General features: G+C 33.3%; 3 protein-coding genes across 5 annotated transcripts; all 3 read right to left on the bottom strand.

The window, feature by feature from the left end:
• Positions 1-1,235: 1,235 nt before the first annotated feature.
• Positions 1,236-5,710, bottom strand: LOC140962570 (AP2-like ethylene-responsive transcription factor AIL7). 2 transcript variants are annotated; one of them, XM_073421523.1, is made up of 11 exons: positions 5,561-5,710; positions 5,308-5,369; positions 4,939-5,156; positions 4,079-4,574; positions 3,870-3,952; positions 2,807-2,815; positions 2,619-2,707; positions 2,458-2,531; positions 2,333-2,383; positions 2,170-2,246; positions 1,236-1,927 (listed from the first exon to the last, which is right to left on the bottom strand). In XM_073421523.1, the coding sequence occupies exons 3-11, from the start codon at positions 5,060-5,062 to the stop codon at positions 1,491-1,493; spliced, it is 1,440 nt and encodes a 479-aa protein (XP_073277624.1). In that variant the 5' UTR covers positions 5,063-5,156; positions 5,308-5,369; positions 5,561-5,710; the 3' UTR covers positions 1,236-1,490. The 2 variants fall into 2 exon arrangements, with proteins under 2 accessions (XP_073277624.1, XP_073277625.1); XM_073421524.1 differs by having other exon boundaries at positions 4,079-4,568.
• A 7,204-nt stretch (positions 5,711-12,914) lies between these two features.
• LOC140962509 (kinase-interacting protein 1-like) lies at positions 12,915-16,572 on the bottom strand. The gene is made up of 2 exons (XM_073421456.1): positions 16,227-16,572; positions 12,915-15,674 (listed from the first exon to the last, which is right to left on the bottom strand). The coding sequence occupies exons 1-2, from the start codon at positions 16,318-16,320 to the stop codon at positions 13,048-13,050; spliced, it is 2,721 nt and encodes a 906-aa protein (XP_073277557.1). The 5' UTR covers positions 16,321-16,572; the 3' UTR covers positions 12,915-13,047.
• Positions 16,573-17,895: 1,323 nt separating this feature from the next.
• On the bottom strand, positions 17,896-20,763 carry LOC140962989 (uncharacterized). 2 transcript variants are annotated; one of them, XM_073422161.1, is made up of 3 exons: positions 20,278-20,763; positions 19,424-19,938; positions 17,896-18,495 (listed from the first exon to the last, which is right to left on the bottom strand). In XM_073422161.1, exons 2-3 carry the CDS (start codon positions 19,926-19,928, stop codon positions 18,440-18,442), a joined length of 561 nt encoding a protein of 186 aa, XP_073278262.1. In that variant the 5' UTR covers positions 19,929-19,938; positions 20,278-20,763; the 3' UTR covers positions 17,896-18,439. The 2 variants fall into 2 exon arrangements, with proteins under 2 accessions (XP_073278262.1, XP_073278261.1); XM_073422160.1 differs by having other exon boundaries at positions 19,424-20,762.
• Positions 20,764-21,731: the final 968 nt, after the last annotated feature.

The raw sequence follows: 21,731 nt of genomic DNA, 5'->3' as shown, positions 1-21,731 counted from the left end.
ATGGCAAAAATTGAAAATTTACATCAAGAATATTAATAGGGATGGGATTCGTATTGCTTGAAATTCTCTGGGTGCATGGTTCTTACACTATATNTATGCATGTAGGACTACATTCGCTTCAAAATTATCATTAGATCCCCTACACTATATATATTTTTCTTCCTTTCCAACTGTTCAAGAAGTATACAAAAGCGTATCTAGTAATTACGAATATTTAGAAGAGAAGAAAAGTAGAGAATTTCAAAGTTTTCAATGGCTGGAGGTAATTTTCGATTAAACGTCCGCATATTATATATCATGTTTATAAATACGTAGAAACATGATTTTGAAAATAATATCTAAGGAGGAATTAATAGATATTGTTGAGGTCAATGTACTACTTGTCGAATAATTAGCGTTGGTCTTGCTTGTTGCTTAAATAATTCTGGACCGTTATTATTTAAGGATATCTTAGATTAGCTAGCTAGTTTCCAGAACTATATATGTGTCAGAGGTGAGGTAACCAATATCTCAGAATTTAAGGAAGGCTGTAACACTGTATAGTCCACTCTATATATGTATGTAAGCCTGATTCTCAACCCACTTTAATTAATAATTAATTACTACCAATAAAATAAAATAAAAAATTGGAGTGGTTTGTTGCTTATGTGGGGTGAAGGAGAGATACATGTGTGACATGATTAAAGTACTAAGTGGGAGTGTGATATGCAAGAATTTCATGACTCTTCTTCACATCGCTTTTTTTGTTTGTTTGGTTTGCTTCATCTCACGCATTAGTTGGTCACATGCATTGAGCACTCGTCGTTACGTGTGATGAATGCAAAAAATACAAATTGTAGACGACGATGAACCCCATGACTTGGTTGGCTTAAGTTTTACAACTTCACGAAAATTATGATAATATATAAAATTTCCATGGTATTGAGATAATTCTTACATTTGCGGAAACGAGAAAAATGCGTGCATGACATCACTTCAATTTAGCGTTACATGCCCGAGAAGAAAATGCTCATTGTGGTAAAGATGTTGATGTAATTACTGAAAGGGACTCGGTAGCTCACTGAATGTATAACAGTAGAAGATCAAAGGCAGAAATTTAGAGACTGACAAATTCCTCCAGTATCTCGTGTGTAAATTATTAAAAGATTTTGTTCGCTCTTGGTCTTTGAAACTATGCCATAAACGTTGCTGTGATAAAAGTAATGAATTGATTTTCGTATAATGAGCCATGAAAAAGGTAAGAGCTGATTCAGTAATGGAAAACAGGTTGAAAATTAATCCATAACCAGAGTGCCCCTGCTCATCTTTCAGCTTTCATGTTATAGGCAAAGCTTAATGAAAATAAGCTTACTTTATAGCGTTCCAGCTTCTCCCTAAAGATCTAAAGCCTTCTATAGAGTGAAAACTTATCCTACTATTATTGGGTTAGATACCACAAATCCCACAAATAAAAACTACAGTTATTAAACATCAGTAGAAGATCAGTATTGTTAATAGGACTGGTGAGGCCAAATGAAGAACTCCGGTTGGGACGGCATCAGGGTAACCATGGATGAGACTGTGCTAGATGAGTCGGTCCCAACTGAATTGCTTGTTTGGAGGTGTTGAAAGAAGTGGTGGTGATAGAAGGGCACCGAAGTGTCGAATGGGATGCCACAAGGGATGCAGGAAACAGTTGGGGTTGAACCAAAACTGATGCTGCTGCCGTCGTGGCTGCATGATGGAGTTTGAAGGATGTTACTTATAGGTTGTGTTTCTTCGGATGCAAGAGAGAGTTTCAGCCTTTTTGCAGCTCCTCCAATGGGGAGAGAGCTCTTGGAGATGGCATCCACATCATATCGGTTCATCTCAAAATTAGTCACTGCATTTACTCCTCTGAACTTTATTGCAGCTATGTCATATGCCTCAGCTGCTTCCTCCTCAGTTGCTGCCATCATGATAATGAAAATTAGTAAATTATAAATAGTTGGAGCACAATTCCAATCTTCTCTGCAATATAGTCGAGAATGATGCATGAAATGTAGGTTGAATCTAATATTCATAATGGTTCAAGAATGCTCCTATTCTTTAATTCATATTGAAGCAAATATATGTGGTTTTTTCATGGACTCGATCAAAAGTGATCATTTGATTAGGAAGTACAGAAAAAAGTATTATGTCTATGCATACCGAATGTACCGAGGTATAGATCTTTATTCCCTGCAACTCGACCAATCCTTGCTTGCCATCGGCCTTGTTGATGATGCCTAAACAAATTCAACACACATTAATGATGAAGACGACTAAAAGACAACAGGAACACAGGCCTATACTGTACAATAAGACATCAAACCTTGTAACACCCCTATAGATGGATGCTCCTCTCGAGAACCCGCTGCTTTTCCTGTTAACATTCAATAAGTTTTTCATGAGAAATTTGATCAAAAAATTCAAGAACATTTATAAGAATATGCAAACCTTCGAAGAGAGGCAATGAATTCTTGTTTCGTCTCATTCTTCATATCCTCTATTTCTTTACTATAATCGGAGATCTAAAATGCGGATATTTCCATTACATTTAGTTTATGCCTCAAGTCCAAATGACTAATCATTAAAGTTAGAAGAGTACGTAAAGTTACAGGGAAGTTTGTAGTAGCAGTAGAACCCCAATATTTCAAAGCTGCCAAATCATACGCCCGTGCCGCTCTCTCTTCTTTGTCATAACCACCTGCATTCCCAGAGAGTCCATCGTAAATAATGGTGACACGTACAATTATATTGCACAACATATACAGAGCATAAAAAGCTTACAAACAAGGTATCTTACCCAAGTAAACTGCAGAATATAGTCCAGGATATAGCAGCGTCCAGTTTAAAATTCAATCCACGTCCATACAAAGAGTAAAGCTCGTTAAAACATCGCTCATGTAATGGCTTAAATTAGCCAAAAATCACACTTGCTACGGTAAATCATATGCAAACTACATTGCCATGTAAAATGAATCTGCACATGCTGAACTTCCGGCTCACACGTAAGTCCAAGCTAATGTATTAAACAAAATGTCAACGGAGAACAGGAGAAGCATTTGTTTAGGCCATATAGACTATACTTTTCCATATCAATTACAACAATTTTCTAATTAATGTAATAATAAATCAAACACTAATATCTAACAAACATAGCCAAAAGTATTCGTAAGATGAGGTTGTCATATTCGAGGTCAGTTCATTTATGTTTTCGTATTGGGGATGGAAACTTTGGTCAAAACCATCAACGGTCTTTGACAGAAGACAAAAAAAAGAAAAGGTGGAAAAGTAATCTGAAATTATTCAGAATTTCTTTCATTTTTGTTCAGAAAAATAAGTCTAGCTGTGATGTAGAGTTTAACAGTGTAGGCACCAAAAGAAAGGTGTGGGGACCACGAAATTGTTCCGTCTCGACTCAATTTCTTGGTGCTATTTTTCCAGGAACTTGGATTTCTAAGATAAATGATTAGTTTTAATACTGGCCTTTTTCATTCAAATAGTTTGACTAGACTAGATCAATCAAGACCGTGTTCCAAAATTTGGAAGCTAATTTGAGTTAATTCTTGATTCTATTTTTATATATAAACGCATGGACAAATTGAATCTCCACCTATAAACCTAAGGAAGAAACAAAATAACCAGAATGTAGAATGTATTTGTAAAAAGGACAGCCCAGAACATGAATAAAAATGGCGGCACGTCTGATCAAATCAGTGAAAGATTGAAGTACACTTTGTGGATGCATATTCCAGTCAATAAATCATCGAATAAAAAGTTTGATTGAAAGAACAAATTTTGCGACAAACACCCTAATTTTCTCCTCACTATTTCATTTGACACCCAAAATTTTGTAGAATACATACCTTGACGCCCTTTTCTTGCTTGGCCTTCCCTTCGACAGCTGTTATCCCATAGATGCGCTTCATATCTTCCTGTCCATCTATGTCTGCAAGAACCACCACCATAAAATTAAGTTAATCAACTTTTTCTGTTCAGAAAATGAAAAAAGAAGGGTTCTTAACATTAATATCAAGAAATGAAAAACAATGGTTTATCAACTATTATGAAAAACCTGGTAACGCCTCTGTAGATCGAAGTTCTTTGACCAAAAGTATCAGAAATTTTCTTGTAATTATCAGAGTCAACAGAAACAATGGTTTTGCAACTATTATTCTCGGTGCTCAAAGCATTCTTACTATTAACTCCAAAAGATAAAGCATTAGTTGTAGCAGTAAAAGGGAACTGAGAGTAGGCCGCTATTTCGTTTCCCGATTCGGCCGGCGATTGGATTTGCCCTCCGAACGACGTGTCTTCCCCTTCGGAGCCCGAGTTTTCGGAGAATGCCTGAAACCCAGTAATGTTATTGAGTTCTTGCTGCTCTCCATGGCTGAAGAAGTAGCCTGCGGCGGATGCGCCGTCTCCAGTGTTGTGGCTGTGGTCGTATAAGTGAGTCAAACTTGAATCTTGCGTTTCCGTTGAGTCGCCGCCGAAGAAATCTTCCAGCTTCGGCGGCGGTTGCACTTGCGATGAACCCATGTAGCTTACAAGTTGATGATTTTCAACTTCAGCTAGAAAGGGAAGAAGAAAACAGAAAAAAAAACGGAAAAATTAGAGTGATATGAGCTGCGAAGGACTCAAAAAAAAAACGATTTGCAATAAATATTGAGTCGAAAAATGACATATAACCGAACGAAAGCCCAAGATCGTAAAAAGCATGACGATTAGATTGGGAAAAAATGAACGGAAAATGAGATACACGGGTGCATTTTTGTTGTCCTTTCTGCTTTATTCAAACTTGGTCTGCTCAGCAAACAAACCGAAACATGGAGGTATGTGCAAGATTTCCATAATTTACTCAAACATACGTACATACACATTAATGCATATATATAATATAAAATAACATATGATGTAAATTTTATGTTCATTTACCATGGGCATAGAAATTATCAGAAAAGGAGTAGAAATGGTGAGAGTCTGCAGACTGCGAAGAAGGGTTGAGCATTTGATCCACTGATTGCAGAGAGAAAGACAGCCAATTGTTTTCTGGTGCCATTTTCTTGCTTCTACCAAAACCACCTTCAAATTTCTTAACTTCGCCTCAAAAATTGCAATCCGACTTGGGAACAGCACAAATTACTCCCAAAAGACTGCATAAAGCATAAGTACAAACAAAGTTAAAAATAAAGAAACAGTAATAATTTTGGGTACACACGCTTGTATATGTATATATATATGATATATATAATGTAAAGTTTAAGAGGAAGTGACCGTGAAAGGAGACGTGGCTAATTATCATACCTCGTTAATCAAGGATCAACCATCTGCCATAAAGAATCGAACTTTGAAGCCTTCATGAACATCTGAGAAAATGGAGACAGTTTTACATTCTTGGAGTAAAATAAACAAGAAGCATTCATATTTAAACTGAAAGAAAAGGGGTATAGATTAGATTCACTCAGCAAATTAAACTCTTTAAGCAAGAAATAAAAAGATTAAATTGAAGGGATCTAAACCGAGCACATGCAAAAGTTAAAAGATGCTAGAAAATTACTCAAGATACAGCTAGCTAGTTTCCCAGCAGGAGGCATACGCGAGTGAGAAAATGGTTTCCCGTGGCTTCACCCCCACTCACCACCAGGGGACATATACATACGATATGTGTGTGCGTAGTAACGAGACAAACGCGAGCCGATCGAGTGGTAAAAGTAAACGAGTGAAGATAGGCAGAGGGGACAGGTGGAGGAATATAATGGGGAGAAAGAGGCGGTACAATCTGCCATATTCGGCGCAAAACCAGAGGGAGCATTCATATTTTATTATATATATATAACTTATTTTTTTTCTAGTCTCTGTATTTATTATAATTATGTGGAGGAATTACAGGAGTGACTTTTGGAGGTGTTGGCTCTGCGAATGGGGAATTTGTCTGCTTTTTGCTAGCGAAAGATCCGGGGCGACTGCTCGTTTTCTTGGGGCATGATTTGAAATTTTGTTTACTGATGTGTTAGTGGTGTTTCATTGTTTTTGCCAACTGCTTTTGGATTCCTTCAACATTATTTATACCAAATATAAAAGTAAATGCATGCTTCCAAATTAATATATAATGATATTGGATTTTTTAAAAATATATATCGAAATAAGGCTCGTTTCTAATTTAACAAAATTATTTATTTTAAACAAACTGAAACTGTGAGTTGGAGTCGAAGATAAATTGTAATTTCTGTGTTAGTATAATCTGATTGAATTGGAATTACTAATGACATTGTCGTGTCTGTCTCGCTCGTCTCCATGTATATTGTATATATTACGAATGACATTGTCGTGTCTCGCTGGATTTAATTCAGTGATTTGTATGATGTGAAATATGGGTGACTGCTATGACTTTGCCATAAAACTTGGTACCTAATAATACATAATTCTGAATTAATAATTATATATGTAAAACTGTATGTTGCATGCGTCCAAAAGTTGCATTTTTCACTCCAATTAATTAAACACATCAAAACACGATGGTTAATTAATGTAACAAGTTAAATTTATGAAAAACTTTAATTTTAATATAATTTAATATGAAGATAATTGCAAGCGACACACGAGAGAATTCAAGATTTGGATTTGGATGCATGCAACCAACACGTAAACATTGTTGATTTATTACCATCATTTATTTTTTATGTCTATAAATAGAAATTTAAATATATATATATAAATAAATATTATTAGATTTATAGAAGAATATTCCAAATTAATAAGATAATAATTCAATTAATAATTATAATATATACTGCTTCCAATATACTATCTCGAATATTGTTATATGAAATCTTAAAAGAGTGAAGTGAAAATTAGAGAGATTTCAGATGCAACTCAAATTCCATTTTTTTAAATTATTATCAGATCATCGTTATATTCACATGCATGCCACGATTCATATTTGGTCAATACTATCATCATCCTTCTTATTCCCTGTTTTGACCTTTGACTGGGATTTCACGTGCGTGGCATCTTTTGACTCGATAATTACGGAGACACGCACGTGCGCTTTCTGTCTCAATCTGAGCATTATATTCTGGATTCTCCAGATTTCTGCCATGTCAGCCGAGTACTTGTGTTTATGCTAAAAATATTTGGTGTTGTACGTAGAATTTGGAAGTTAAAATAATCAAAAAACATCAGATGATACTGACGATGAATTTAGGAGAAAATCGGACTCATGTTGGGCAAAAAAATTTTGTGAGATGGTCGTATTTTGTGAGACGAGTCTCTTATTTGGGTCATGCATAAAAAAATATTACTTTTTATACTTAGGGGGCGTTTGGTTGATGGGATAAGGTGGGTTTATTTTTTTTAACTCACCTTATCCCTCGTTTGGTACGCGTGATTATTTAACCAAGTCAATCCCTCCTATGAATGATTAAGTTATATTAGGTAGGTTAAAATAATACCTCCTCACCCCCTAGGATTATTTATCCCACTATTAATTCATCCTATTTTTTCAATTTTACCCTTCTCCTAAATTCAAACTCACCACCACTTCCTTCCACCGACCGTCCACCGACAATCCCCGCCGCCGACCACCGCAGCCGCTTCCGGCCGACCACCGCCAGCCGCCGAAAACCTCCGGCCGACTCCGCCGCCGCCGCTGTCTCCGGCCGCCACCGCCGGAGTGGAAGAATAAAAAAAAGAAAGGGCAATTTTGTCATTTCATCAAAAAATTCAAAATTATCCCACACTTAAAAATCATACCAAACATAATACAATTTTACATTATATATTACATTTCTATCACAATCATTTCTTTTATCATTTACATACTAATCATTAGTTTATTTTATCCTTCCAACCAAAAGTAGTCTAAGAGTATTACTTTTTATTGTAAAAATAGGTAGGGTTAACCCGTCTTACAGATAAAAATTCGTGAGATCGTATCACAAGAGACCTACTCCTGATTTAGTTGCCAGTACTACTGTTTGAGGCCTTTGTATTATTACTAATACGGAGGCCCATACTTATGCTTTACTAAAGGATTTGATTTATATTGGAGCGACTATATTTTTTTCAAGTCTCAATTCTAAATTATCCATATATTTTATGAATAACTAGAAAAGTGCACGTGCGTTGCACGTGAGCAACTAAATTGCTGAAAATATAAGTACGAAATTTTGATAATATTTAAATGGATTAAAATATGGCTAATAGCATTTATTAATTGCAACAAACCAAACCACAAAATCAAAAATCATGACCATAGACGGTATATGAATCGGAGAAGTTATCTAATTCACATAACATACTTTTCAATATACTTCTTGGTTGATTTTGATAACTCTACAACTCTTTGTCGTAGTTTGTTATAATATACATATAGTCATTTTGATATACTCAGCAAGTATATGATCGTCTTAAGCATCTATTATGTTATTTAAAATCTTCATCTGGGATCTGACATGCTCGTAGTTTACTTCCCTATCAGGACGTTTTTTCGGTTTTCTACATTGTTTTTATTCAGTAATCTTATTTTCTAAATATTTATTTTATTGTTGAATGATTTTTCAGTTTTTTACAATCATCAACTATAACTCATAAGAATAAATGTTGTTTTTAGTCGTGATTGGTTTTTACTTGTGACTAAAAGTATGTATAACCTATATATTCTTCAACAACATAACCAATGAATGGTGCTGTAATTTCTTCAAACATCGGGATATTTGAAATATCATTTTTATATATTTAGTATAAATATTATCAATATATAGCTATAAGTTTAATAAATTTTTAATGATTATTTCTCAATCAGTGTGAGAAAAAAACTTGAAAATCTTTTCAAATGACTATATCTTAGAACTGTGTCATCGTTTAATTTGACACAATTCAAGAAAGTCATTTCTTTCGTCATTTTTTAGAAGATTTGGAACAATGATTGCGTGCATCATATCATGGAGATGATATAATTTCAATCTCATAAACAAAACAAATTTTATTCTATCGATTTTACATTTTGTTTTTTAATATTTTATATATTGTGGAACGACATACAAAATTAATTATTGTATTTTAAAAATCTTGAGAAGGACACGGATAACGTAATTAAGATATGTATATGAGATATCATTCAAATATATATATCAAAGTATTTGTCTTATTCAATATCTCATCTAATAATACAACTGTTTAGATTTCATGAGCATCTTATAATAGACAAAATTAATTTGATGAAATATTGTATAATTCAATTTGAATTTCACTATTCGGCTAACTAAATTTATTTGGCGAGTAGTTCTCTATGTTACCATCATATATCTCATGAATTAGTTTGTTAGCCACTTTAACTAAAAAAATAGACAAAAACAACCTCTTAGCCACCTCGAAATCTATCGATATAATATTGGAAGAAATAAAGTGCAACCGGCTCAATGTCTCAATTTATTAAAAATGCACAAAATTGATATATTGTGTCCACAAAGCTTTAGAATTGTTCTCAAACCATTAAAAATAGAATGAGAATTATACACAATTTTTTTTCATGTATTTCTTTTTCTGAATGAAGAATTTTTTCTTTTTGTTTATTCTTTGAGAAATATTGATATTTTATATGGCATCAATATGTTGCAAACCATGAAGTAGCAACATAATCACTATATAACCCTTAAAGGTTTACACATACAATTTTTCAATTTCTTCTTCATTGTGCTGCGTTGAAATTTAAATATGAATCATTCTTGATCTTAATATTTTGTTTTAAATACGCCTTCAAATATATATATGTATATGTTTTATGTCACTTAGTTAGACCTAATTTCAAATATCTAAAAAAATATGTTTGAATTATATCATATAGAAATAGGGACATAGTAATATGCAACATTATTTTTTTTAACATGTTTTTTCATCCACTATGTTTGTCATAAATTTTTTGTTCAAAATTTGATTCATTTCTTAACTACATGTCTGAAGAACCAATAAATTATATAATTAACAGAAATCATATATTACCTTCTTCGTAGAACATAAGACCCAAAATATGTGGCTTTGATTGGTGTACTCTCATACATATTTTCATATATACAACAAGACAAATAATAGAATATCAGAAAAATCAATTGCAGCCAACAATACTAAACAAAATGAATTTAAAAAATTCATGACACAAACAACCTCCATAAAAAAATGATAACTCAAAGTTCAAAAATAATTTATTTAGTACAATAACAAAGAAATTGAAGTATATACGAGCAACAAAAAGCATAAATCACTCTCAAATTAAATACTAACTCATATTATTCAAAATTTTTATAAATTTTTCAATATTTTTTTCAAATAAAGAGAAGGCGCCTTACTAACGTCATGGTTTCATAAATATTTTACTTTTTAAAAAAACAAACAAATGAAAAAATGGTGCCTCAAAATCATCATGAAAAATCATTTAATAAAACCTTAAGAAATAAAAATATAATACGAAGTCACATAATTTTCTTTAAATCAAAGAAAAATATTAGACCGTTGACAAAATATATCTGACAACGACAAAACATACGTTAACTTCTGATCAATTAAAATTTAGAATCATGCATAATCATTTAAGTAGAACAAAATCGTATACAAAAAATCTACTTGATATTATCTCTTTTAACAATTTATCCATGTTTGTCGTCCATCAGAGGACTCATAGATCCACTAATTTTTTTAGTCCATCTATTAATGTCACAATAAATAATACTACAAAAATAATATAATCAAGCACATAAAAACTCAAATTCAAATACTTTCAATCAATTTAAATAAAAAAAATTTTGAATAGAGAATATAATAATGCTGTAAAAATTTTGAATACTGATTTATAGACAGAAGTCTGGAAATACATTTGTCCCAATAAATAAAAAAATATTATCTCTTTATATTCTGAGATATAAGCTAAAAACGAATAAACATTTCATCATTTTTAATATTTTGTAAGTCGCTTCAAACTAAGTAATCTAAGCAAACTGAAAACATGCATTATGTGTTTAAGAATTAACAAAATATATCAAGGAAAAAAAATTAAAAACAATCATTTTTGTGGGATATATGATTTTGTTTTATATTTTCATTCGTGTGAACAAACAAATCACATAAGGAATCCAAACACAACATGATCAATACAAACGACATATAACACCAAAACATGTAATGATATGTTAAAATACTCATCTCATTGCAAGAACACAAAATGATCAAATGAAGCATATTATTTAGTAATATTTTTTTAGCAGCATATATAAAACATTGACTAAATAGTTTAAAAACAGTGTTTGAAATAACTTACATACAAACATTTCTCTCAATCATTTATCTCTATTGACACATAAAGAGTTTGAAAATATCTTTATTCTAAATGGGAGAAAGAAGTTTTATATACCTTAATATTTATTAATAATTTATTTTTATTCAACCTGACTCATCTCCTTTCATCTGTCCATTATTACCTATCATCAATATGGTAGATATTTTTCATGAATTTGACGAAAATATATAAATTTCGTAATTAAAATTAAATTTAAAAGTAAATTAAAATAATAATTAGTTTGATTGAGTTAAGTACACTATTAATGATCTTATTAAACTAATATAAAAAATGGCTTAAATAACATCATAAACATGACAAATTGTAAAAAAAAAAAAAAAAGTTAAAATGGCAATGTTACAAATGAAAATCATATATTTAATAGATAATATTTATTTAATATCATATATCGAAAATTGACGAAATAACTTATATGTTAATATTGAAATCACTTACATACAAATATTTTCTCTCAATCACATATATTCGTTGATACATAAGTAGTCTTAAAATACCTCTATTTTAAATGTAAAGAAGATGTTTTATATGACCTTAATATTTTTTAATTATTTAATTTTTTTCAATGTCACTCATCTCCATTCGTCTTCCTATTATTACTTTAATGTTCGTAATATTAATAATTTTTTTAATGTATAACATTATGAGAGTGATTTTCTATTAATTTGATGTCATTGTATAAATTAAATTATTTAAATTTTAATTTTAAAATAAAAGTAAAATTTAAATAATAAATAGCTTGATTGGGTTAAGTGCTCTATTAATAATCCTATTAAACTAACGTAGAAAATAACTTAAAGAACATCATGAACATTACACAAATTATAAAACCAAAAAAAAGTAAAATAGCAAGTTTACAAAGTAAAATAAAAATAATAATTAATTTGATTAAGTTAAATACACAATTAATTATCATATTAAACTAATATGAAAAATGACAATAAACAAAACGATAAAATATGAAGTTTACAAATAAAAGTCACATATTTATAATAGTAATAGAAATAAAATAAAATAGATGTTAGTAATAGTAGCAATTTTTTTAAATGTATAACATTAAGATAAATTTATAAGTAAATCAAAATAATAATTAATTTGATTGAGTTAAGTACACTATTAATTATCATATTAACTAACATGAAAAATTACTTAAAAACCCCATGAACATGAAAAATATAAAACAAATGAAAGGGTAAAAAAGAAAACTCATAAATGAAAGTTAAGTACACTATTAATTAACATATTAAATTAACATAAAAAATTAATTAAATAACCAAATGAAGATGACAAATTATAAAATAAATAAAAGGATAAAAAGGTAAGCTCACAATTCAAACTCATATATTTATAATAATAATAATAGAAATAGGTTGATAATAGATAATAGATAATAGATAAAATAAAATGAAAAACCCAAATTCCGTCTCTTCTATTATCAGGCATGCCTGATTCATTCAATCATATATAGTGAGAGTACTGGAATCAACCAGATATGATTGCTTCCTCTAACAGAAACCAAAGTTTAAACAGAAACAGGCTCAAGATTCCGCCCGTGGTCTGGCCTACTTTGAAATTTAGGAACGTAAAAATGTAATAACAAACATCTGAATTGTACAAGTATATACCAACTTCTTAAAAGAATTGAACAACAATCGAACGTCTCGCAAAAGGAAAGATATATCCAAGTGTTTCAAAGATCTTTAAGTATGTGTACTACCTCTCATGAGAGGGAATCTTCTATTTGGATGCATACAAGCTAAAATAGAATGCTTCTGCTTCTTCGGTTTCGTTCCAAAAATAAATGATCGTAAAGGGATTCGTGACCTGCTCATGGCCTGCTTCAGTTGCTGTTGATCACTGCAGATCCCAAACTCTTCATTCAACTTTCTTAGCCATTTTTCGATATCAAGTTGCAGCGTGCTAACATGATCAAGACCAGCTTGTAGTTCATCCCTTACCTTATTATTCTCTTGTTTCATGTTCAAGATTTCTCCTTGGAATTTTGCTGCTTGATGGCTGCTAAACCTGATTTCTTCTCCTTCAACACCTTCTTTCAGAGCTTTCGTAATCTCCTCTTGAATGCTGCATAATGATGCAAATCTTCGTTTCTGTTCATCTTTTAAAGACGCGCTTTGTTCCAACCAAACAGTTACCTCGGTTTGAATTTCCCTTAGGTGCTTGTAGATTGGCCGGACTTCTGATTTTTGCTCCGTTGTAACACTTCCCACTTGCATTTTCTTCTCTTGAAGTTTCAGTATTTCTTCCTGCAGATCTTGAACTTCAGTTTTGAATTTCTGAATCTGATGAAAAGCAGTGCTGAATCTTAACCAGAAATCCAAATTCTCGTCCAGTATTGCATCGATGTCCGTACGAAGCTTTTCTTCAACTGCTGAGATGGGTGAAGTTCTATCGATAAAAACTAATTTGATGTCGCCTTCCTTGTTTATTAACAGATTTTCTTCAAGATCATCACCTCCAGCCTCAGGTTTAACGCCACGTTCGTCTGGAACAGAATCTACCTTGATGTCCTTGTTTTCTGGAAGAAGGTTTAGTTTTTGGCGTAGATAATGAATTTCTTCGTCTCTTTTTGCTATAGCATCCTTCAGCTCTCTCATTTTCACTATGATATCAAATTGGCTATCCCTCTCTTGCTTCTCCATGTCACCGAGCTTCTTCTTGACATCCTTATAATTTCTTAAAATCGTGGTATACTCTTTCAGCAGAATTTTCTCTCTATCCTCCATTCCTGTCAAGAGCATCTGCTGCCAGTTTAGCTCTTCGTCTTTCTCCTTTTTTTCTTTTGCTTGAGCATTTATAAGATCATCTGAATGATCCACCAGGATTTGTTTCTTCTGTTTCTGATCCAAGAATGTGACGGTTTTTTTGGTTGAACATTTACCTGATGACTTTGTGCCTTCAACCGTCGTATCTATTTCTTTTACGTCCACCGACTCTTCTGTTTTCGAATTACTCAAGAATTTTTCACCGCCACCTGGATTTGGCAAAGCTGGCTCATCTTGAACTGAACTTGTCTCCTCTTGCTCTTCGTCTGGCTTGATACTACTTAATTTCTCAGACAGGTTATCAAGACTATTACGGGCTTCGGCGAAATTTGTTTGTAGATTTCTGTTTTGGTTTTCCAAATTCTTGTTCAGATCCTGAACCTTCCGCAACTTTTCCTCCATTTCTTTCAACCTGGTGGTCAAAATGTGCGTGCTATTAATCAGGGTCACCTTCTCATCTTCCAATCTCTGAATCTCTGAATGGAGATCGTCCGCTTCTGTTCTTAAGGTGCTAATAAGGACCGTTTGAGACGACACCACAGTTTCCAGGCTGATCACCTTGTTCACAAGTTTGTCGACCTTCTCTGCCATTTCTGTCACCGTAAGAGATTCCAATTCTTCTTGAAATTTTACAAATGATGCCTCGACACCCTCCATCTCTTGAATCACTTCAACCACATCTATAGTCGAGCTTTGTGATTCATCCTCACAGTTTGATATTTTATCATTGTCATTCATCTTTTCCTCAGTAGTTCCATCATTCAGAAACTCTTTCTTAAGGGACTCGAGTCTCTCGTGAGCAGCTTCGATCTTTAGCGACTCTTCTCTCGCCTCAATGGCAGACATTTCTTGTTTATCCTGCAACTGAATCAATGTTTCTTGACACGATTTAAGGGCTGCCTCAGCCATCAACGTCCTAGCGTCATCATCCTCAATAACCGTATCCACATTAAATTCATCCTGCAACCTGCAAATGTTTTGTTGCATTTCCATTATCTGGTTTTCAGTCCCCCAATACTTCGAAAGCCCACTTTCGTATGAACTCCTAGCAAACTCTTTAACAGTTTGTAATGCTAGAATATCTTTCTGAAGCTTATCAATCTCTTCAACAGCATCTTCCTTAGTTAAACCAGATTTTTGAACAACTTTTTTAGTTTTTGATAATTTCTTGGCTTGCAATTGCTTCGAAGCTGTGGTTATCAGGCCTTTTAGATCTTTAATGGGCGCCTTTGGAGCGTTTGGAGCATTTCCTATATCTGGTATTTGGGAATTTTTGGTCATTTTTGCCGAGACTGATTCATCATCTTCATCCATGGCAAGCTGAACCTGTTCTGGGAAAACAGTGGCAATTGTATGGTTGGCATTTTGAAGTTCTTTGGATAAGAGGTCGTAACGATCAGCCAATGCTCGGAAAGCCTTGTAAGCTTCTTCTACGGATGTTATAAGCTCTGGCCTCCTCTTGTAGTACATCTCAGCTCTCTTGGCAAAGGAATCTCCATCTTCTTCTATGAGCTTTAGCATATTTTGCACCTTTTCTTCCATATCTACAATGTGATAGAACATTTGAAAGCATGCAAAAAATATCTAAAGCATGTAACTGAGGCGGAACCAGCAGAAACCACAACCTCGAATGAAAGAAGTCAAAATTTTGTGCATTTTACGACTTCCTAGAGAAAAATTTGTTAAGCTTGCATTTGAAATCATCAATTTAGATATATTATTTTGATAGAAGACTAGTCTGGAAGGGGAATAGATTTCTCAGAATTCATGATCATAGCTTGAAAATGGAAGATTTCAAAAGCATCGCAAAATCCTTCAAGAAAAACATAATCTAAGTCGAGGGGGGAAAGAAGATGTCCTATAAATTCAAGAAATGAGACACATCCGATCAAGACGATTCAATCGCACATTTTCTATGATCATATTATTGATACATAATCATATCACATTAAAAATGATAATAGAAACGAGAAGAGAATACGTCACGATGGATCAAATTTCATATTTAATTTTTTTCTGAAAATATAAGCTTAATGTCTAGATCATAAAAGAAAAAGCAAACATCTTGGATGGATAATGAGGGAAGAGAATTTTACCCTGAAGGCTTTGATCCAGCCATTTCGATTGCTTGGTCCGAATGTGACTAGCCCACCACCATGAATACGCGTTGTTCGCGGCCCTCTGCAACATCTTTCGATATTCTGATCCTTAATTCTTCCTTGTAAATCTTAAATTATCATCTTTCGCCCAGGGAATAGGAGGAGTACTTTTTGAAGAAAGCGGAGAAATTAATTAAATTAAAGAACAAAATCCCAGATATTTTGGGACAAGAATGGTGACGATAGATCATGGAAATGTCATGGGATGCATGACTGGTGGAGAGATGGTTTCGCTGCATCAGCACTGATCGGCAGTCACAACATGAACGTGGCGTCCACTGCCCTTGAAAGGAAAACTGTCACCTTTTTGTTTATCCATCCTTCCACACCAAATTTTTACTATTAATTATATCCTATGTTTGGTTTTTGAGTTCCAAGAAAATACAATCCTATATAAACTTACATGACAAAGTGATCATATAATTTTATTTAGTTTGGTATTTATAGAACAATAATAAACACACAAGACCTAAATCAAACTATATTAATTCTAATCAATCCGACCCCAGGAGGATAATTATTTTTTCACTGTCAGATCCTACCCATCAGTAAATCAAACTTCAAAAAAGATTGGGCTTGAAATCTTGCTCGTCTTGTCCATACCCATAATCAATAGTGAGAATTGCAATATCTTTTACATCATATCGAGAACATATGAGATGATTTGAAGCTCACACACCATTGGCAGTCAAATGCTTGTTTGATCAATTACATGATCAGAAATGTGAAAGAAAACCTGCTTTCGGTGTTTAAAAATGTTTTTACAGCAACAAAAAAACTCATATATATGTATCTTTACAATCATGGGGGGTGGGGGGGTATAAATAGCTTCATTTCTCAGCAGCAGGAGGCTTCCCAAATGATTATTCGATCTCGTCCCCAGTACGAGCAGGTAAACTTATCGATCGATCATCACGGTCCACTCGGGTCGATTTGTGTAAGTCCCAACAAACTTTAAACCACAATATGAAATCACAAATTTCGATCTATCTCGGCGAGTGATATTATAAGTTTCTTCATGGCTGAATATGACTTACCCCAAGCCCGATCGATGTCATCGTGGAAGCAAGATGAGATGCCATGCATATTCTGATTTTATATCATAACGTTTGCAAATTTATGATTTCATTTGTTATTTAATTATACCAATTTTATACACACGCTTAAGTTCATCTGATTTATTTTGCTTAAAATTAACATAATATAGTAAAATATAAAACTAAATTCTTATAAATTTGACCAAGAAACTATTTTTTTTGATACTGAGTTTACATAAAACTATTTTATAAAGAGTTTAATTTATATATAATTATTTTTAAAATATATCGTTTTACTTAATGATTTATATTAAAATTAAGTTGATCTAAAAGACTAAAACCAAGTTGATGGACATTGTCTTTGCGAACAAAAATCAAGCATTTTATCATTTGGAATGTTTTTTAGATAGTGACAAGTAGTATAGCAAACTTCAAAATAAGTAAAAATTACAATGGTTTGGAAGTTTTATTTCTTCCCATAGGGATTTCTAGTATTTTCTACTACAATTACAGGGATGGAGATTAAATTAATTTGGGGAACAAAACTTAACATTAAATTCAATGTCATATAAAATTCAACAATATTTGCTTCATTCTCAGACAAGTCGGATATGAAATTTAGAACTTTCTGGTGTAAAAGAGAGACTTCACAAAAAATAAAGATATCAGATATGAAATTTAGAACTTTACAAGCCTCTATTGGATCAAATCCCAGTTATCCATCCTGACTTGCGCAAACAGAAACAAGAAATGAGACAGGTATTGATAGCTTTGTTCCATCATTCGGCATCTTCACAAATATATTTACACCATAAAGTTTAAGGTGTTAGCACTTGGTAAATTCACAATGGTTGTTTAATTACGATAACCAATCAGCAAGACATGGCAAAGTTTCAACCAGCCACAGTTGACATGAGAACCTATAGCCAAGATCCCGAAGAACATATTGGACCACCCAATCCTCTGAAAGTTGGGAGTGACGAATCAAGTTTACCCCACGATGCATCTCTCCGCAAGATCAGCCTTAAAACCGTCTCCTAATTAATTTCAACAAGACTAGAATGAATGACAAATGTGGTAGACGATCAAGTATGGTCAAAAGTTATGGAGGCTTCAAAAATTCTGAAGAGATGAAAGCCACTGCTCCATGTACTTCTTGCCTTCTGAAACTGAAAATAAAAAATCGGTTTCATATTATCAAAATGCAGGAAAAAAGTTGATAATATACGAGAAACAAATGTCTTTTGCCCCAACACCATGGTGGCAAAGTACCAAACACGATATGCTATAAAAATAGATTAGATGCATATGGCTTCAAAACAGATAACATATAAAGCATACACCGATGAACATAAATTATGGTTCCCAAAGAGTAAGAATAACAATATTTGAAACATTAAACAAGGGGCCACTTTAAACTAGTGTTAGATAGATTACAAGCTAGTTGTTCTTTTTTAAGGGTTCTCCCCTTCTGTTGGCTAAGAAAATGATGGCCAAAATCAGTCTTCAGTAGAGATTCAGAAGAACATGAGTTGTATCTCACTCGGAAGCCAGGCATACAAAGTTTGAAGGGAATAAAGCATGCAATCATGCAACCCATTCAACATTGTAATCCTAAAAACCAATTTAAAAAAGAGCACTCAACAGACCATATGACTAATTATTCTGCTCTATGGCTGGCTAATTGTATTCTAACAAGTTTTTTTCTTGGAGCTAACACGGTCAGTAATCTGCACGAAACCACGAGTTTTCTTAAAAAAACAAAAATGCAAATCCTAGTTAGATGGCAGGGAAAAAAATAAATTACTTAACCTTTGATTCTGTACTTTCTCAAAGTAACTATAGAGTATTCGATAAATCCAAAGGTACCCAACAACGATCACACATTGTACAGAAGATGAAATAAACAGGGGTATTTAGTTACTTCGGCACAGCAAGCATACAAATTTTTATTTCCCAAATCCAAACCAAGCCCAAATTGTAAATAGCAAAGGAAAGACAATTCATAAGAAGCAAAACAGGAGAAAAAATTCGAATAAGAGATACATGAAAGCAGCCAAAGATATCCAATTTCTTCATATAATCCCAAGCTCTTACCAGCAGAATAACCATTTGGAACGTTCTTAATGGCACTCAAGAATGGAACACTAGGCTCCTCACTATTCTCCTCTAAAGTCTTGCAATCATGCCTATAGCAAGGAACTAACACAGCAAAGCTATCATCAGCCTCATCATCACTCTGGAAACAAGGGGCGTGTGGCTCTAGCCACCCAATCGACCAATCCGAATCATCTGTCTCCGATCCCGATAAACCAACCCCATCAGACGGCACCAACACCACATCATATTCTTTATCAATGCTCCTGCTCCTCTCCTCCCTACTCTTCCATTTCTTCTTCACTTTCCTACTGGAACTCGAAGACGGCATTCTTTTATCGACCCCCCTCACAGAGTTAAACTTCAAGCTTTCTGGTTCTCCTCTCAATCCTAAACCCCAGTCACTTAATGAATTTAATGAACTAGCAAGTGACCCATTCGATACTTGCTCTTTTTCTTTACCACCCAACCATAGCCACGACAATCTAGTGAAAGAAACAGCCATATCTTGTCCTCTTTTGCTCAAAGAACACAAGAAAAATGATATTACGTGTATATACAAGTAGAATCAATGAAATAGGAAGCTTAAAGGAATCGAAAACTTTGAAGCTTCATACAAAAGAACAGAAGATAGAACTTCCAACCAATCAGATCTAAGCTCCAATATATGCAACGAACAACAATATAATATCTAGAGCAGGAAATAGCCCCAAGTCTTTGGTATGAATACCAGTTTCAAATATCGGGAACTAGTCCTTTTCAAATGCCCGAGTTACAAAATTTTGAAGGGTTGAAAAAGAATTTTCAGCAGTGATTAAATGTAATAATCATGTCGACAGGCATAACATCATTACCATATTTACATATACGATCAAACTCAAATGAGGTAAAATATCCAAAGATAGCCTCGATTGGAACACAGCGGACGTCGTCAACAGTTCAAAGAGTCATCCAACACCAAATAATCAAGGAAATCAAAATTCCAGAGGAAAAAGCAAGGAAATTATTGAAGATGATGGTACCGAAAGACCCTTTTGTCCACCCATAAAGGCCTCAGCTTTAAAAAATTTTGAATTAAAATCAAAAGCTGTGATCACCGGGGAAGCGGAAATAATTGAACAAAATCAAACAATAACATCACCGGAAACCCAACTTCCTGAGGAAAATTGGGATGTAAGTTAAAAGAGAGAAGCAGAAATTAATTTTGAAGCTATCTTTCAAAGAAATCCATTTTTTGACGACCCCTTCTCCGATTTTCTCTCCGTTATCCTTCCCCAAAGTGATCAGAAACAAGAAATCAAATAAAAGTCGTGTGGGGTGCGGCCATCATACACAAGCGATTGTTTTGTCTGTATTTGAGTAATGTCAAAAACCTGTGTGAAACGATTTCACGAATCGTATCTCACAGATTCGTGAAACCGTCTCACATGAATTGAATTTTTATTTATATAAAAACTTGAATAAAACTATGAATTGAATTTTTATTTTTATGTCTTTGATATTTTTTAATTTCCGACAATATCATTGATGATTGGTCTTTTGTCTTTCATTATTTCATATAATTTCAAACTAACACTCATGGTATTCTAGAGGTAAAGATATGTTCATCATTCTTCATAGTATTTATTGTTTGAATTTAATGTTATATTGTATTTTTAATTTGAATTAATGTTATCTTGTATTTATTGTGATGTGTATTTATTGTGATGTATATATCTTTTTTTAGTTATATAATATATATATGGTGTACTGATTATTTGGCAGTAGTCACACCGTGGTCTTCATTTTTGCTGGAAATGTTCATTATTGCTATTTTGTAGAGGCCTTATTGCCGTAAGGGCATATCCTTCGAGTGATGGGGCAGAGTTTGGAGTTTGAAATATGAACCATGCGGAAAACAGTTCAATATTTCTAATGATTATGAAAATATAAGACATGGGTTGCACCGTAAATATCACTGTATATCCATGGGTTGGACATAATTGGAGATCAAGCTGTCGAATTAACCATCGCAACAAAAGAATATACAATAACCAACTCAAAAGAATATTAATAATCTAATGTTCCTATGTCTCTAATGCTTTCTATGACTACATAAATATATTATCCTAAAGAGTCAACTTGACGGAGACCATGAGAGTTGGCCTGCATAACCGTTGTCCCTCCAAGATCAATCATACTCCAAAATCGACCTGTCCATCCAGTTTTTGGTCTCGCAGCATCGAGACCACATCTCTGGACTCGCTGATGCAACCCGAGTGAAATGGATGAGCTGGGTCAGGTGCTCCACCGGGTATACTATCAGAAT

This window comes from Primulina huaijiensis, chromosome 17 (genome assembly GCF_012295235.1).
Source record: "Primulina huaijiensis isolate GDHJ02 chromosome 17, ASM1229523v2, whole genome shotgun sequence".
NCBI lineage: Eukaryota > Viridiplantae > Streptophyta > Magnoliopsida > Lamiales > Gesneriaceae > Primulina > Primulina huaijiensis.
The sequence above is the reverse complement of the archived record's forward strand: the minus strand, read 5'-3'. Positions and strand labels throughout refer to the sequence as shown.

What these genes read in the sequence shown, in the direction of transcription:
- LOC140962570 (XM_073421523.1), bottom strand. Translation starts at nt 5,062, where the DNA reads ATGGCACCAGAAAACAATTGGCTGTCTTTCTCTCTGCAATCAGTGGAT. An exon ending in TGATAATTTCTATGCCCATG is followed by an intron (nt 4,575 to 4,938) that starts GTAAATGAACAT and finishes TTCCCTTTCTAG; the next exon opens with CTGAAGTTGAAAATCATCAA. An exon ending in ATCTACAGAGGCGTTACCAG is followed by an intron (nt 3,953 to 4,078) that starts GTTTTTCATAAT and finishes TGGTTCTTGCAG; the next exon opens with ACATAGATGGACAGGAAGAT.
- LOC140962509 (XM_073421456.1), bottom strand. Translation starts at nt 16,320, where the DNA reads ATGTTGCAGAGGGCCGCGAACAACGCGTATTCATGGTGGTGGGCTAGT. An exon ending in GCTGGATCAAAGCCTTCAGG is followed by an intron (nt 15,675 to 16,226) that starts GTAAAATTCTCT and finishes ATCACATTGTAG; the next exon opens with ATATGGAAGAAAAGGTGCAA.
- LOC140962989 (XM_073422161.1), bottom strand. Translation starts at nt 19,928, where the DNA reads ATGGCTGTTTCTTTCACTAGATTGTCGTGGCTATGGTTGGGTGGTAAA. An exon ending in TCCAAATGGTTATTCTGCTG is followed by an intron (nt 18,496 to 19,423) that starts GTAAGAGCTTGG and finishes TTTTATTTTCAG; the next exon opens with TTTCAGAAGGCAAGAAGTAC.